The sequence below is a fragment of the Apteryx mantelli genome, chromosome 2, assembly GCF_036417845.1.
Source record: "Apteryx mantelli isolate bAptMan1 chromosome 2, bAptMan1.hap1, whole genome shotgun sequence".
Classification (NCBI taxonomy): domain Eukaryota; kingdom Metazoa; phylum Chordata; class Aves; order Apterygiformes; family Apterygidae; genus Apteryx; species Apteryx mantelli.
In genome coordinates this window covers 141,126,612-141,144,530 of record NC_089979.1, presented here as the reverse complement: position 1 = coordinate 141,144,530, position 17,919 = coordinate 141,126,612, and the positions used below count along the sequence as shown (strand labels likewise).

At 41.1% G+C, this 17,919-nt stretch overlaps 1 protein-coding gene across 4 annotated transcripts; it reads right to left on the bottom strand.

Moving 5' to 3' along the window:
- Positions 1 to 563: 563 nt before the first annotated feature.
- Positions 564 to 17,438, bottom strand: ASNS (asparagine synthetase (glutamine-hydrolyzing)). 4 transcript variants are annotated; one of them, XM_067291664.1, is made up of 12 exons: positions 17,383 to 17,438; positions 15,813 to 16,095; positions 13,544 to 13,781; positions 11,465 to 11,650; positions 11,055 to 11,156; positions 8,818 to 8,945; positions 7,876 to 8,002; positions 6,366 to 6,472; positions 5,677 to 5,777; positions 3,273 to 3,354; positions 2,848 to 3,003; positions 564 to 1,748 (listed from the first exon to the last, which is right to left on the bottom strand). In XM_067291664.1, the coding sequence occupies exons 2-12, from the start codon at positions 16,059 to 16,061 to the stop codon at positions 1,539 to 1,541; spliced, it is 1,686 nt and encodes a 561-aa protein (XP_067147765.1). In that variant the 5' UTR covers positions 16,062 to 16,095; positions 17,383 to 17,438; the 3' UTR covers positions 564 to 1,538. The 4 variants fall into 4 exon arrangements, with proteins under 4 accessions (XP_067147765.1, XP_067147768.1, XP_067147767.1 ...); XM_067291667.1 differs by having other exon boundaries at positions 6,366 to 6,412; XM_067291666.1 differs by having other exon boundaries at positions 15,813 to 16,080; positions 17,383 to 17,432.
- Positions 17,439 to 17,919: the final 481 nt, after the last annotated feature.

Genomic DNA, 17,919 nt, shown 5'->3' with positions numbered 1-17,919 from the left:
GAAGTCTGCAGGAACATACCCTCTTATTTATCACATATTCATGAATAACTAGCATGTGTTTGTTCATGTCAAAATACAGCCACTACAAGTAAAGCTGGACAGTTCACATGGACAGTTCACGGGTCCCAGGGCACCACCGAGAGGTTGTGATAAGATGTCTGAAATAGAGATTCAAATGCAGCACAGAAAGTAATAAATAGACAATCACTCTTTTATAAAGATTTTTAACCAGGATTGCTTATATTTTATCTTTTAAATAGCAATTGACTTTAGTTTCCAAGACAAGAGGAAAATAAAACTAGATTACTGTCTTCATGAAGAGCACAATGTTAATGAAGTCAATCTATAGCATTCATGTATATTTTTTAAACCACCCTCATGTTCAAGTTACATTTATAAAAGCAGCCTTCACCCCTAATGAATTAATAAAAAGATGTTGCAGGTAAAAAGCTTTTTTTTTTCCCTGCAGGGTATTAAAAATTCTTACAGTTTCTGAAGAAACCTCTTTTTCATTCTTCCAAGAAAGGTGTCCAGTCCCATTATCTTCAATGGTGCTTTGCCTGACTAAAATCTATGATTAACAGTGCTTTTTCATTCACAACGTTGGCCAGATGGAGGTGAGCAGCAACACAGCCTGCCTTTCCAACATACAGGTGGAAACACTTATTCTCACAATAAGTAAAAAAATTTTTTGAAATAATTAGTCATGCAACTTCCATCAGACTAACACAAATCAAGCAATTAACACTCTGTTTTCAAGCAGAATAAATACATTAAAAAAAATAAAGTCCATATATTTAAAAATTCAAGTTCTTGAACTGGAAACAAAGACATAACTGGGCTTCTCTTGTCTGTTCTGTTCTTTGAGAACAGTCACAATATTTTTAGATTAGGGATATATTTAAAAGATCAAAAACAGCCAACTGATGGTTTTACAGTAATGAATAAGATTCTCATTAATTAAGTACCACCCTGCACCACCACTACTATAACCTCTAGTAAGCACCTCTGCATAGTTATATATTTATATATCTAAATACTTTTTGAAAACTAGACCAAGGTTCATAGGAATGATTAGATATTCAGAACAGAATATACAGACAGACTGTCTGAATCCCACAGCCAGGTACACAAATGCACTAAACAGCTAGGGTGAAATTCCCCTTTGCACAGAGGGCCTGCAGCAGTTTGCACCACTTAACCTTATTCAAGTCCTCAAAACTGAGCTCACATTAAAATATATTAAATGACCACAGGACAAGTGAATACAATCAAGGTCACGTAAGGAACAGAGCTGCCAGATAAGATAGTTCCTTGTCCATATAGAATTTTCCGAAGTATTTCCCAAATATTTTGGTACAGCAGGGCGATTTTTGTAATAGTATACTAACCACAGAGAGCTCTTATTTCCAATAGCATTGTCAAAACACATCTTAAAAACCATTTAAGCTTTAGATTTGAATAATCTATTGTTTTTTTAAAGTAGAGTGCATGCAAATTGCTTGCAGCACTTCCATTTGGGGAATTATTTCAACAGCCTATTCTTGGGCAGCTGACTTGTAATGTTTCAATGTGCGAGCAGAAGGATCAGTAGCTTTAATCCATCTTGGCATCCAGTAGTGGGGCAGCCAGCTGCTTTGCCCTGAGTAATGCTTTTCAAAGATCTGGCGGTAGTAATAACTTTCTTTTGTCTTAGGAGGATTGAAAGGATATTTCTCCGCTGCCTTTTCCAACAGAAGGTCATCAACCTAAAGACACATGCAAAATTCAAATTAGGCTGCAAAGTCATCTCAGTGTACAAGGATTCAACACTGAATGGCCATAGGTTTAAAGAAAAAAAAAAAAAAAAAACAACTTCTAAAAACTTAAAGCAGTCTTTTGCCACACAAGTGGTTTCCTGTTTTTTTTGTTTTTTATTTTGTTTTTTCCAGTTCAGAGCTGTTGACAAGCTCTTAACAAGACATGGGGATGCAGTGGTAAAAGACACCTGCAGTTGCTAGGTTGGCGAAGAAAGGGAGGATGAAGAGTTGCACCAGTCAAGGTAGTTTCTAGAGCAGCTTCCACGGCCAACATGCTGTCTAACCTCCCACAGCCATGACATAAATTTGCCCCTACTACACCAATACAGGGTTTAGTAGGGGCAGCACACGGTGGCCTGACCCAACTGCTTTCTTGCCTGTGGATACAGCAGAGAAGGAAAGCTGGGTACAAGCAGCTGGTAGCAGGACAGACAGGGGCCTGTCCACAGGCCCAGTTACACGGCACTCTGGTATAACTGAGTGTTATTCCTTCCTCTCAGTGATTCAGCTACCTCTGCACACAAAGGAGATGATTATCCTTTGTTCAAAGCCAAAATACTGTAAGTTTCCATTGGCTAGCCATGCAAAGAGAGGTTTTAACAAGAAAAAGGGATTAGCTAAGCATGACTGGGAAAAACAAATGAAATAGATAAGCAAGGACATGATAAAGCCATTACACTGCTACTCAGCCACAAAGTTCATGCAAGTGCCTTCAGCTGAAGCAGCCACTTCATGTGTAACCCAGAAACTGTGTTTCCCTACATACAATCTAATTTGTAATCCAGATACTTAAATGATGTTCACTTCCTTACACAGGCATTTCTGTCAGGCTCTAGTATTTCTTTGTATCTACTATTTTAAATGCCTTCAAGCAGCTCAGATAAATTTTAAACAACAATCTTGCAGCTATCTTGCTCTTCCACCACAAAGCTCAAGTTATTGCAATACTCAGATTTATTCTCCCAACAAAGCATATGATCTGTCCCTCCTTGTAAGCCATATCTCAATACATCTAAATGTGAAAGACAAAAAATCTGTGATATTATACCTGTTGATCAATATAGTCCTGAAGAATAGAAAACCAGGATTTCTTTACAGATGTTAAGCCATCACTGAAAGCTTCTTTGGGTCTCCAGAGTATTTCTTTGGGAAGCAAGTTGGAATCCTCAAAGGACTGTCTTAAAAGATATTTTTCAATTCCATTCTGTTTGCAAAACAACAAATAATGCCATGGGCCTTAGGAACTACAGTACAAAAATCTTGCTTTAAACACTGTATGAAGAAATAGTTTTCTTTCAGAAGTCTGTTCAGAAAAGGTTACCCAGCAGTCCAACAATTTAGCAAAATATTTTTTTTTAATGTGCTTAGCTTTAAGTAGAGGGCTTGCATTGAATTCAGCAGTTCAGTCATGTTTAGAACGTACATCGGTTAATTTGTAAGCTTACATTTGGGTCCTACCCTAGGCTTGCATACCTTTGGGATTCGCAGTTCTGCTGGCAGAGATAAATAGTAAGAAGTAAACCGATGATCCAAAAATGGGACTCTCAGTTCAAGACTAAACAGGGAAAAAGAACAGAAGATACACTGAACTGAACCAGCAAGTCACCAACTAATAAATTCTATAACACTTACATTTTCCTGTCTTTCACATAACATAAGGCTTTTACTCAGAAGTTTAACTTACATATTCATAACTATCTCAATTGAATTCATCAGTTTGGAAAGTTAAGTATATTGTCTGTGTGGGATTTATTAACTAAAGATCTCAAATGATTTATGATGCCATCTGCTGGACAGCTTCTCATATAATGAATTTAAAAACTACAATCATTTTGCAAAATTTGTGACATCTGTTGCTCCACATAAAGACACTGAAAAATCCTGTCATCCCCAGAAAACTACCAAAAATCTGCAAGCTGCCCACTGGGATTTGCACCAGCATTTGTAAAGATGTCACAGGCCAGAGTGCTGTCACTTCTGAAATCCACATTTGTTCGTGTTTTCAAAAAACAAGAACCTCCCCACATGGCTAGCATTAAAGCTATTTCCTACTGATTCTGCAGTACACGCACAAGTTCTCTCCTATGCCAGTGGCAGACGTACGTGCACAAAATCTTTTTGCTTACATTCTCTCAGACATACCACTGCTTCTGAGGACACCGAGTGCCCCAAATAAATTTACAACTGCCTCTGGTAGGAAGAACCCCTCTCAGTCTGCTTCCTCAAGAGACATTCAGCTACCCTGGCTTTAAAGTGAAATGTTTATTTGCTGAAGCCAAAAAGAGATGTTATACTGTACTCTAAAAATCTCATCACCTCCGTAGCTTCTCCTCTGATAAAAAGCTTCAGCTACTTCAGGAAATACACATCTTACCAACTCCTCCCCCTCCCCTCAAAAAACAAACAGACAAAAAAAAAACACAACAGAAAACCCACACCATTATCATTCAGCAACAAAGTGTTGAGGCTTAGTTTCCTGTACACGTATACAAGATTTGCATTGCAAATCTCTTCCTACAGTTTATTTTGTAACTGGTATGGTACTTCTCTCCTTTCTCCTAGCCTTGACTATGTGGCCAATCTTTTCAGCACAAAACAAATTATGAGGCAAATAGCAGGTATCCTGCACTCTGTGCGTTTTTTAAAAACAGAAAACAAACATAAGAAGGTTATAAGAAATCAGGCTAGTCATTTTGTGGCAGGATCAATAACACAATGCAAGTCTGCTGACTGTGCAAGTTCTTTGCTTAGCTGAAGGTATCAACTTCTTTCACATCTATACCCAGCTTTTCATCAATATTCTCTTTTTGCTTCAGGGACTCCTGTAGTAAATGGACCCCATTTTCTGCAGTGTACATTTGGGGATTCTTTAAGTTAACAATCACACAAACTGTATCTTAATCTACCTCTCTATTACAGTCAGCTCCCTGACTGAATATGTATATCTTTCTCTTTTAGTATTTGCTTTTTTTAAAATTCTTCATATGCATGCTCATTATCAGATCTTTGAAATAAACATTCAAGATTGCTCTTTGTTAAAGCTTCAAAAAACAAAAAAGCTCCCCCCCCAACTTTGTCTTTCTTCCTTAACTCTGCATATTAATGTTTCTAATTCACTGCTTCTATAAAGACCATTACAATCCCAGACAAAAGATATTTCCCGCATCAGTTGGCAACACAGCAGCCTCTACAGTCAGAGGACAGGATCCAGTTTTGCAGTGTGGTTTGCTGTTGCTCAAATTCCTTCAGGCTTTATCTCCAGTTTCACCTTGGCATACAAACCTACAGCAGTCTTTTGCTTTAGAATCAAGAGTTACTCTAAGCAGACATGATTAGACACCAATCTTCCTTCCTCCTCCACCTTACTGTTAGGAAACAGCACCAAAATCCACCGTGTCTTTGCTCACCTGCCAAAACTTTTTCTTTGGTAAAATATTGGCTGTACCAGTTTCTCTAGCAAGTTTGTCTAGTAATGTTTACAATAGAAATGTGATTGATGATCACTCTGAAGACCAGATTTGCCTGTCCTGTCAACTCCTAGCCCTCACACCTTGCCTCAGACCCATTCAGAGCACAGAGACCCTGAACGCCAGCATTATCTGGAGCATTAGCACAGTCTGTTTTGCCACAGTGGGTGGTGTCTCAAGCTCTATTAGATATCAAGCTCAAGCACAATATGGGGTCCACCCCAACTACTACTACTACTCCAAAGACTGATGTTCCTCCTAAAATAGTCTAGGCCTAGCCAGTAGGAATAAAATTATCCTGCATCACAATATTCTGATATGTTGTAATTTCCTGGATGGCAGCAGGACTTTTAAGATCCACTTAGGCTCTTAAATCACATGTGACCTCAGCATCCAAGAGACTGTTTTACCCATGGGCTGCAGTAGTCCTGTCTGCACGAAGCACATCAAATAGGTAGAGCTCTTTCAGAAGCCTCTCACTTTCTTCTGCAGCTTCTTCAGGAGAGGGTGCCTGTAACCAGACATATGCATGCAGCACACAGATTAATACAGCTGCATGGAGGAAACAGTTACTTGCTGTCCTGCTATGGAGTTGTAGTGATCACTACACAGCAATCTGTGACACTTCTAGTGACAAATTTAAGCATGCCAAGTGAGTCTCAGAGGTGAGGAAAATGCATGCAACTTGATTACTGGGATTCTCCCTGCTGCCTACTTATATAAGCACACAATATCTTCTCAGATACAATACAAGGTATAAACTGTTCACATGTCTCAGCAAATAAATCACTCTCTACTGAAAGTATACAGAAGCCAATTTTGACCATATTCATTTTCAGGAGCTTAAGTAAGATCTAAGTGCTCTCAGAGCTAGTAAAGAATACATACCAGCAATAACAGTCTCAATAAGTTTGAAGTTAAAAAAAAAAAAGTTATTTTTCAAGTGATTACATTGATTCCCTCAGATTTTATGCTGGCTCAGGAGAGAGTCTCAGCAAGTATACAGCTATTACAACTCTCAAACTTCACACCTGGAAATCTTAGTAGAGATTGTGTTGAAGAGGAAAACAAGTGGGGTTTTCTGTACAAATATATTTACCTTATGAAAATAGATGTATCCTTGTGTCAGCTCATCTGAGCCTTCCCCTGAAAAAATGACCACACTATCCGTTTTCTTACATATATATTTGGAGACAAGATACATACCTTAAAAAAAAAAAGTATAAAATTATTCAAATACAGTTATATGCATGATGTTATATACAGCTTGCACAGTTTTAATTTAGCATTGTAAAGGTTTCTTTCCTACCCTACTTTCTTCTGCAGCAAACTGCACTACACTAAAATAACATCTCAGTGTTCACAACCATCGCTAGCCATACAAACTAAGTACTGCAAATACAACTAAACTGTGTACTTATACTTAGCCATTAAAATAACAGAAAGCCATGTGTGTCCTGGATACTGGGAATGCTGGAGGATTCCTATGGAAACACATGTAAGAGTTCTTTTGACTCAAGTACAACTTAAGCACCTGTCTAATAGCAGAACAGTTCTGAACAAACCTTCTAGCTGTGGGGAACAAAAATACCAAAAAAGTTGCTATTTAACTCTCTGCCACTGTGGGCTGAACTGGATGAGGTACTTTTTTCCAGAATGTTTTTTTTTTTTTTTAAAGAATTATTTGTTAATCAGAATTAGCTCTTCCCCTCTTTACATCTTTCCAAACTGTGTGCTGTAATAACAAAAGTATTGGAGGTCTTTTATAAGGGATCTGTTTCAGCATACTTCATACCAAGCAACAAAAACATCCAGAAGAAAAAATAAAGATGACAAAACTGAAAAGTTTTGTTCCGTTTTGTCTTTTTTAAACAAATGTTTTCAGTATTTCTCATTGCAAAGTCCTGTCTTCATGTCAAATTCTACTCAGGGACCTGTGCCCATCTTTTCAAAACTGTCCTGCCTATCTGGAAGACTAACTTGTTTACAGTGTTTTGGGCTGACACAAGAGTAACTGGGTAAGATTCTGTAGCTGGCATTACACAGAAGGTCATATTAGATTAGGGTTTTTCATTCTTATCAGGCTGGCAACCCTTTATAAGAAGCTGCTAGTGACTTCTTTCATTTCTCAGAATCAAATCTACAGTATAAGACGTCCACCTGATTTGGGCATACATGAGTTACTAGAGGGTAACAAGAAATACATCACTTAATATTAAAATAGTGCAAGGAATAGGGTAACCCTAACTATTTTCTGCTACTGTAACATTCAGTGCCTTGGATACCCTGTAAATTTCCCCCCTTCCTCCAAGATTCATGCTCACCAGACCAGAAAACCTAGACTTCTAGTTCTACTATTCATTTTTTCTGTTCGTTTTTCACCCCAAAGCTTCATGAAGAGCTCTTGATATTTGTTTTATACATTCAGCAACTTTGAAACTAAAAATTGTTTTGGCCTCAGTGTGGTATTCTACACAAGAACGGGAACAGAACTTGGGTATCCTAGTTTCCAGGTCCTACCAGTTAAAGGATCTAGGAGACAACTACATGGTTTTGCATAAAATTATATTCAGATAATATAAACCAAAGAGTATTATTAATAAACTTACCAACTGAAGCTCTTACTGTTGTTATATCATATGTTTCCAAGGAGAAGATAACCTCCTCTATTGCCTGAATTCCTTCTTCAGAATTAAATATGACTTCATGATGTTCACTGCCTATATGCGTTGCCACCTGTTCGTAAAAGGTTATGATAATGCACTGCTTTTCAATTCAAACATTTTTTAAATGCACACGTTGTGGGAAAGCATCAGCTCCCTTCTGCTGCAAACACTAAGAATTACATGATATTAGGTCAAGAAAAGACAATACTGTGGCAGCCACTGTGACTTGCAGTGGTACATTCATCAAAGGGAATGGAGTTTTGCTAACTACACTGTGTTCAGCCATGGTTAAAACAGATCATCCAGATGCTTGTCCAAAGCATAACAGAATCTGTAGTGGCTCTAAATATGTTTGATATTTGCTATGAAGAGAAATGCAGCTCAAAAGTCATGACAGCCTGGATACCCAAAGTGTACCCCAGATACTCAAGAGGGTATCTAGACTTGTACAAGGCTCTTAAGTAACTTACCGTAGTTAACATGTATACAAATGCTAGCATATAAACAAAACTTGCCATAATTAACATATATATAAATGCCAGCATGGGAAAGTACTGGTGATTTACTCTAAAACTCAGAGGCAGAACTGAGACAACTCTATAATACAGTCCTTTTGATAACAATGCAGTGGGAGTCTGTCACAAAAAAATCTTCCAAATGCAAGAGAAAAAACAGGCAAGGGTCAAGTTATCTCTTTTGTAAGATTTAACTAAGCAGCAAATGCAGTACTAACTGATGAACTGAAAACTGATTTATATAATAGAAAACAAATGACTAATACTTAGTATTACAATTAATACTATACTATGAAGTTAGCACAGTTAATATACAAATGCTGTTTCGAGTTGGTGAGTGCTAGACAACCTGAAAACAAATGTACTATACCTTTCTGGCAGCCAGTACATCAGGACTGTTTTCCATCCCAATTGCGAAGGTTTGCAAAGGGTAATTGATGTTCATTTCTTTCATCAGTTTCAGAAGAACAGCTGCAACCAAGCTGGAATCCAAGCCCCCTTCAAGCAAACAAATGATTTTATTAGGTGTTTGGCTCCTGCCCCACACACTTTAGAAACACTGACTCTGAATCTGATGAGTGTGCTTCATTTTTAAGCTGTCTGAATCAAACATGCTTTGTACAAGTGCACATTTACCTTTGCTTAATAAGGTGACCGTGGAATATCATTAGTAACAGTTACTGGTACTTTTGATGTCAGAAACATTAACAGAAACCTTGCTTTAAGGTACAAAGTTGTTCTGAAATCACTGTGCCACTATGGAACATGCTCCTTCCCAAATCCGCTATAATGGGATTTATCCTCCATACTTCAAAACTGCTCTCTCCATCCTCTTCATACCTAAACATTTGATAATCTATTAATAGAACTATATAACTATTCTTTTTGATTTGCTGTTTGGATCAAATAGAATGACGCTAAAGTCAAGCAACAGCAAAAGAGCAAAGAACAAAACATTTAGTGTAAGGATTCCACTCTTCCTTGGTCATTTTTCAAAAGCATATTTAACATTTGAGGTGAAATTAATTTTTGAAACATCACTTCAAAGTGAAAAGGTTCACTAGTGACATTCTTTTTTTTTTTCCCCTCCTCTTCCTTCCCAGAGGAGGATGGGAGGAGGGATTAGAAAAGTTTGGAAAACAAAGAAACCCCAAGGCACACACAAGGTGCCCAGCTATATTCTGAAGCTCCACCTTTTTATTCTCATTAGCTAGTTCTGCTAATCCCCAAATACTTCAACCTGCTGCTCCCCTTTGAAGTACTGAGCAGAGCATGATACCCGTTCTCCCACCCCTTCCTGCTGTTCTAACAAGAGCAACACAAAACCCTCTTCTGTTTCCTACAGTATGTGGTTTGTCAGCAGAGTGCATTAGCATCCATTCCCACCCTGATCTCCTTTGTGGGCACGCTCCCTAGTCAGAATTTTCCTTCTGCAGAAATTACAGGCTGTCCGAGAAAAGGTGAGCACAGAAATCAAACTGACAGCTTGGGACTTGGAAATTGGGGAAATCAAAACCTCAGCTTCTATGGTGAAGTTGAGGAACTCCCTTTGTGATTGGAGAAAAAAAGCACTTCTCTATCAGTGATGCTCCAAACATTCAGAATTGTGAAGCACTGAGATCTTCCAGTGTTATACATACATGGGTGCTTAGTTTCACTACTAATAGACAGCAGTAGGCATGTGGATCTGAGGAGCTGCTGACGGTCTTCTAATTTGATATATGAAACATGGCTCTGTTTCATTTACCTCCCTCCTATTTTTTTTATGACGCCATCCTAAGGAAACGGTCCAACAGTAACACCTTGTTCATCCTCTCTCATTCGAATGCGCAGTTAATAGGGTGCACAATAAATTAGCGTAATCATTCACATTCAATGCATGCATGAACAGCATATCAGAACTCTGACTACAAGTGTTACAAAAACACAGTAAGAAAAATGTCAGTCTCTTGGCTACAAAGCCTTATCTCTTTAAGGTACCTCTGTAATACTGTACCATCAGATCACAGCATTGATCAGCTAAGTCAGTGAACAACTTCCTGTACCACAAACTATTACCTCACCTGAAGAACAGTGTAATAAAAGAGTTTTGGTCCAGTTGCCCCTCTAATTTGGTAAATTAAAGGCAGTCTAGAATGGAGGCTAAAGCACAAAAGATGACAATTAAGAAGCTCAGTTCCTCCTGCTATCTGAAACATGCCAAGGCTTTCCTCTAGGCTCATTTAGTGCAAAGTGAATGTAATGATTAAGTTTTCTTTCTAGACACTGACCTAGGTGTCAATTGTGTATGTTTAAGTGTATGTTAGATGATTTCTCAATAGAGTATTATATTTCTTTTTAGTTAAAAATGGTCAGTTTCTCAACAATCCGACATCCCAGCCCACAGTCAATTTTAAAAGCATAAGACCTTCCAAATATTTGTAAACTGAATGATTTTATGAAAAACTAATGAGTTCTTTGTAACTAAGAAAGCAAATGAAGATTCAGATCACTTCAGGCATATTGCAGACACATTGCAGAACAGCCAGTATACTTTCTTCTAATTGGTAGATGGTGGGTGAAGGAGGAGAGAGGAGACACACAATCATTGTGATTCTTGCTACTTACCTGACAAAAGGCAGCCAATCCTTCTGTGAGCCATCAGACGTTTTCTAACAGCATTTTCAAACAGAATACGGATGTTGCTTTTCACTGTTTCAAGATCAAAAGCTGCCCAGGAAAAAAAAAAAAAAAAAAAAAAAAATCAAAGTGGCTTATGCACTTATGCTGGCTTATGCAATTTCGAAAAAAAGAGATATCTGTCTGCATTTCCTTTGACTATGAGGATATGTAAGTTCAAGTATCTTTCTACATGACTACCTACAATGTGAATTCTCAAGTATTAAGTTCCCATTTTATAAAGGTTCTTTCAAATTTTTCAAGTGACACTTTTTTTTAAACCCAAGCAATTTTCATATTCAAAGATTATCATTTTTCCACTTTAATCAGAATAAATAGCAATTGTTTTGCTGTATTACCTGAAGGCAGATTTTCCACTGTATCATAAGCAGCATGGAGTGGTTCATCTTTATAACTATGAAATTTTACTATTTCTACTGATGCAACCTTGCCAGTGGGCTTTAAATCCAGCACTTCATAATGACCCGGAAGAAACGGTTCCACTTTAGGACAGAAGGATGTTGAATGTTTTAAGTTGGTAAGTCCTATAGAGACAATGAAAAAAAAAAGTCTAAAAATTTTTAATCTAGGATGGTTATGTTGTACCTCACCCAACAGCCCCTGTACTAAAACCATATATAAATATCTTCTACAAAACATAAGTCTGGTGTAAAATTAACATTTTAAGTCTGAGTCTGCCCTGGCTGACACAGAGATGGGGGGAGCGGAAAGCAATGTCTCAGGATTCCTCAGCTGCTGCGTGGGTTGAGAGAGCAATGCCAGTGTATGTGGCAGTACAGATAACACAGCAGTTTGCTTTCAGATATTTAGAGGCCAAAACAAAGCGTTAGGTCCCTCCATGCAGCCCAGCGAGATGTACAGAATCCAGAAAGGGCCAATAAAATACTGCTGCAGCAAGAAAGAAGCTCATCAGTGGAAGGCAACACTAATGACAAGTAGAGGCCTGAACGTCCATCTTCTCCAGCACGTAGGGACTGGCTTGCAGCCACACAGGATCACCCTAGCTCTCTGAACTGGTAGTCTTCTGAAGATGTGGGATTTAGGAAATCTGGTGACAAAAAGCTACCTCTCCTTTTTGTAAAGTACCTAGTGATTAGAGATCTTTCACTCGGAAAGTGGGGGACACAACTCTGCCACTATGGAGCCTGATTCTACTTCTGGCAGGTTGCACACCAGGTTTTAGCCATCCCAAGCTGAGGCAGATAACAGAGAAAGCAAGCTTTTACTAATTGGTAAGCAGCACTTTATTCCTGTGAGTACTTAGAAGAGCTCTTCTCTAACTCACTATTACGATGACCAGGTGAAGATGTAATATGCTTATGAGAATTCACATGACAGTCGATAGCTGGTTTATATTTAAGTGCAGTCAATCTGACAAGAGGTTTGTAATGAAACCACATCACTAAAGTGATTGACATTAATTTAGTGATTTCATAACTCATTAGTTCCAGACTGATCCATACTGCTGCTAATGAACACCAGGAATCAAGACTTGTGGCCATATCTCATTTCCATTCTACTGGGGGGGGGGGGGGGGGGGGGAACTGTTTTGCACCAGTTGGCCACCTGGATGCTACTTGAACAACTCCACAGAAAAGTTACTGTCTTGCTTTTACAAGGGGAATGGTAAAACTCTGTAATTTTTATGAGACACATTTCTTAAAATATTCTCTTCCCTTATTCTCTCCCAAGAAGCAGAGATGGTACAGATTTACTACCACTTACTTCTGCTATTAGAGAGATTGACCTACTTTGGAGTCTGACAACAAAATTGATATACAATGAATGTGAGGCACAAGTAAACATGAAAAAAGTTCTTGATTTTGCATTTGAGTCAATGAGTTCCTGTTTGGCATTGTTTTGAGTTTGTTTGAGCGTTGAGACTAGTGACAATTACTTTTCAAAAAATGTGTCATCTCAAAAGTAAAAAAAAACTTCAGTAGAAAAGTTACCAAAGCCGCAGAAAGTTTCGGTAGGTTTGTAGCATTCTTGGCTTTTAAAGATTAGCAGTTCTTATAGAGCTATTTCCCAGTTCACCATAAAATCCCAGGAACAAATTCTAACCTCATTTACCATAACAGAGTCTAACTCTATACACTACATTCAACTTTGGAGTTATATTAAACATTTTGGTTTCAATATTGTTACGATACCAGAATATGAAGAATTACAAAATGAAATAAGTGAGTTATTTTAGGGATATCAAGGACCATAAGACATCTTCAGAGGTTTACCCCATCTGTGGTGTTTTTGTTTCAATGATGTGTTACTTTATTTTATGCCACTAAATACGGTTCATTTCTTACTGAACATACAGTTTACTTTCTCTTCAGGCTTAGAAGGAGAGCATAACAAAGAGGTTTCTCTCCAGCAACAACACCTAAGATTATTTAGGCACTAAACACAACTGTTCTTACCTTTTGCCTCAGAACAGACACCCAAAAATCCATCATCAGTCAGCACCTTAAAAAGTGGTCTGACCCCATACGTATCTCTTGCCAAAAACACTTTTCTGTTTGCTGTGTCCAGAAGGATGAAAGCAAATACACCATCTAGCATGCAAGCTGTTTGTTCTATTCCTCCTCTGTTGTAAAGATGAAGGATAACCTCACCATCCACTAACGTCTGATATTCAAATCCAAATTGCTTCTGCAGCTAAGAAAAGATAGAAAGGAAAACACAAATAAGCATTTGCAAACACTGACTGTTTATCAATTAAGAAAAAAACCCACTCTCGTACTTGTTTAATACAACAACGCAAGTTACTTTTATGTAAGTTACCTGAACATTTCAGCAGAAGAAGAAAGTGATGCTTCTGTATTCAAAATATTATCCAGGATCTCCTCTCAGGTAATGCAGATTTACTCTGCAGTCTTAAGCAATTCTTGTCAGGGAAAGTTTTCAGGGATACTTTTCTATTTGGGGATGTAAAACTGCAAACACGAGACCCTGGTTTTCAGAAATACTGACCTCCCCATCTCCCACAGACAAATGGCTGAAGCAGGCAGCCACTGTTTCTAAAAGTCCCACCCATTACCCCAAAATAGGCCCGGAAACAGAGACATCATTTTTTGTGGTCTCAAATCTCTCAGTGACGCTTTCTTATCAGATAGAGACAGTGACATTTACTAAAAAAAAACCAACAACAAAAAAAACCAACCACACACACACACCAGACATGTAACACTGATCACGTCTCTGTGGAGTAAAGGACTTTGGAAACAAACTTTGTTTTCCCTACGCAGCTACTGCAGCTCTGCACTGCTTCTTCATTCACACTGAATTTCTTCTTATCTTCCTCCACTAACTAGCTTCTTTACTCTGCCTGTCCAGATGGAGTAGAGGAGGAAGAAATTAACTGCCAGACGAAGTCAGACCAAATATACTTCATGTTCTTCTGATATTACCTTTAAAGTACTTTCAGCATCTACCAGACACCAGGGGGTGAGGGGGAATAAAACACTAAAAAGCCAAGAAGCCCCACCTAACCAGTGTTTTCACATTTTTAACTACTGTTCTTTGGTTTAATTTTTGTTTATAGGGCAAAGTCTTGGCCCAAACTGAGTTAATAAATAAGTCATTGCCCTAAACAAAATGAGTGCTTCATCAATGGTTCTTTTCTAGGTAGGTTTCAGCCACCTATTTGTAGCTGAAAACATGAAAGAAAAATCCCTTTATAAAGGAAGAAGGCATATAACATAATGAAAACAAGTGAATAAATTCCTGCTGACCATAATGAAAGTTTTGAATAAATTCCACATAGGATTCAGTGTGTAGCGTGACTGAGAATAAACCTTACTGCTTTCAACAGCGGAAAAGACAATGCAAAACACAGCAAGACACAGACTGCTGGTATGATACATTTCACATACACTTTGTCTTGCTGTACATCTCACCTTCCAAACAGCCAGATATTTAAAGGAAAAAAAAAAAAAAAAGGAATTATTGGGGATTTGACTGAAATGGGAATTGACATCAATGTAAACCAGACTTCAAAAATCTCAAATGTTAGAAACACTAAGACATCTGAGATTATTCATACATCTCTAACTCTGCTGCTCAACTTATGATCCAATTTAAGCATTCAGTTTCAGCATGATTCAGAAACAGTTAGAAGTGTAAATCGGTTACTTTATACCCCAAACGTGGATGTTCTGAATCACCTCCCCTTGCAAGTCTAGCACAGGCAGAGCAGATAACCTTAGCCCTGGGACTATGGCACACATGATGCTAAGCAACAGTATCATACCTCCTATCAGGGACATCTAGACTCCTGAGGAAGTACGTACTGAGCTGCTGATTGTTTTTGCCCCCAGAATGCCTAAGAGATTTGCTTAGGTGGCTATGAAAAAATCCCAGCAAGCATCTGCCTTAAGCTGCAGACACCTAAGTATTATTGTGGCCTACTGAAACACTGATCAAACCTAAAGCTATAAATACTTATTTCCCTCTTGTCAATTAAAAAGTTATTTTTTCAGTATGAAAGGCTAAGTGTGTTGCATTGTAAGTCACCTTACTGCCACAGTTCATCCAGATAATTTATTGCTTTTAAATACTAAATATTTGATGAGCTTTTTTATTATTATTATTTTTCTGGTATTCTAGCCCATGTTTTAAACCATTTTATCTTAAAACTAGTGGATATTTAGAAAAGAAAACACAGTATGACCCATGTAACACTTTTACCTGTTTAAAATTGTAGATTTCCCCATTGTAACACAGCCACAGATATGGAAATTTCTTCACTCGGATAGGCTGCATGCCATACAACTGATCAACGACTGCCAGGCGGTGGAAACCAAAACAGCAGTTGGTGAATCCATTGACGTTCTCGAACCGAAAGGCGTCGGGGCCCCTGTGCGCGATCTTCATGGCACTTAGGCACTGGACAGAAAGGCATTCATCGCTGCCAAACAGCGCCCAGATGCCACACATGGGGAAGCTGTTGAGCTACCTAAAAACACAGAACCTGTGCAATAAAAACATGAACGTGATAAACAAGAGATGATACCTAGGGAGCATAGACAGACTTTTTGAACATGGACTACTGAACTATCAAGAAAACTCATCAAGAGAACAGCAGGCTTTACTGACACAAGGTAAAACCCAGTTTACCCAGGATATGATGAGCAACCCTTGTACAGCCCATGAAATTAGGTTTCAGTTCAACCTTAGGTATACCATTGGTGCTTACACATTTTACAGAGCGCAAATATAATAAGTCACTATCAGGTGTTGGATATGATCTCGTGAAGTAACATCAGGTCAAGAGAAACATTTCAACTCTTTCATAAGAGCCGTTCTCCTTTTGCTGCAATTTATGAAGGCACGAAGGCAACCCGAGGGCTATAAACTAAACTAATCCAAGTACTTCTCCTTCACTTCAGACACAACCACATCGAGTTTTGTTTACAGTTAGTTATCCGGGGACAGGTTTTTCCATCCATCCATCCACGCGCTCGGCGGACAGAGAGGGCGCAGAGCGGCGCCTGAGCAAGCCGGGCTTACCCGCAGGGAGGGCCGGGCCCCGCGCCGCGGGCAGCCGGGGGGGGCAGCCGGGGCGGGGGGCGCAGAGAGCTGCTTCCCAAACCGCCCCGGAGGGCTGGCTCCAGCGCCGCGGAAGCACGGAGGGGGCTGCCACGTGGTGCGTCCCGGGGCTTCCCGCCACCCCCAGCCCTCCCGAGCAACCCAAGCGCAGGCAGGAGCAAACACACCGAGCGAGCAGGTTTTGCCCGCGTGCTCCATTCCCCCTCCCCCCCCCCCCCCCAATTCGGCATTTTAGGTAGGACTTCCCGCCCGGCGCGCGTAACACACCATTTCCCCCGCGGCTGGCCTAGCTCTTCCGTGAACTTAAAGACAAGGCGAGCACGACTGCTAAAGCCACGCCGAGCACCGGGGCTACTCGGCTTTGCTGCAGGAAATTTCAAAGGGCGAAAATGTCTTTTTCCTCCCCACCCCCCCACTCCAAGCGCGGATGAGGCACCTCGCCGCCAGCGTGACTCACGCCGGAGCGCATGGCGAGCGCCATGCCGCGCCGGGGCGCCGGGACCCCGCGCCGCCCGCCGCCTCCGCCGCCGCTTCCCTCCGGCTGCCGCGGCGCCCCGGCCCCGCCGACCCCCGCGGGGGAGCGGCCAGGCCGCCCACCCGCCCCGCGGCCCGGCCCCTGCCCGCCCGCGCCGCCTCTCCCCGCGCCGCCGCCCGCCCGGCGCAGCCCCGCGGCGGCAGCGGGGCAAAGCCGCCGCCGCCCGGCGCCTACCCGGTGGTGCCCGCCGGCGCGGAGGGAGCTGCCGTGTTCGCTGCGGAACACGCGCGGGTAGGAAGGCGGCTCCGCCCGGGGCGCGGCAGCCAGTGCGAGCCGCCGGCTCCGCCCCGCCGCCGCCTGCTGAAACCCCGGGAGAAATTTCATCATGCGCCGCCGCGCCCGCCCTCCCCGCCGCGGCCTGCTCCCCGCTCCCCGCCCCCCGCCGGTGCCGCGGCTGCCGCAGCCGGGCGGCCCTCGGGGCCCGGGGCGGCCGGAGCGGAGCGGAGGAGAGGACCGGCCCGGCCCGGCCCGGCCCGGCCCGGCCCGGCTCGGCCCGGCGTGGCGCGACGCGGAGCGGAGCCGCCTCGGGAGCCCCGCGGCAGGGCAGGGCAGGGCAGGGCAGGGCAGGGCAGGGCAGGGCGTCCGCCAGCGGCCCTGGGCCCCGCTGGGCGAGCAGGAGCCGCCAGGCGCTGTTGGGTCGCTAGGTTATTTACTATACGGGTGACTTGCAGCCTCCAAAAGTCGCGTGGGTGCAAACTGGCTTTCACTGTG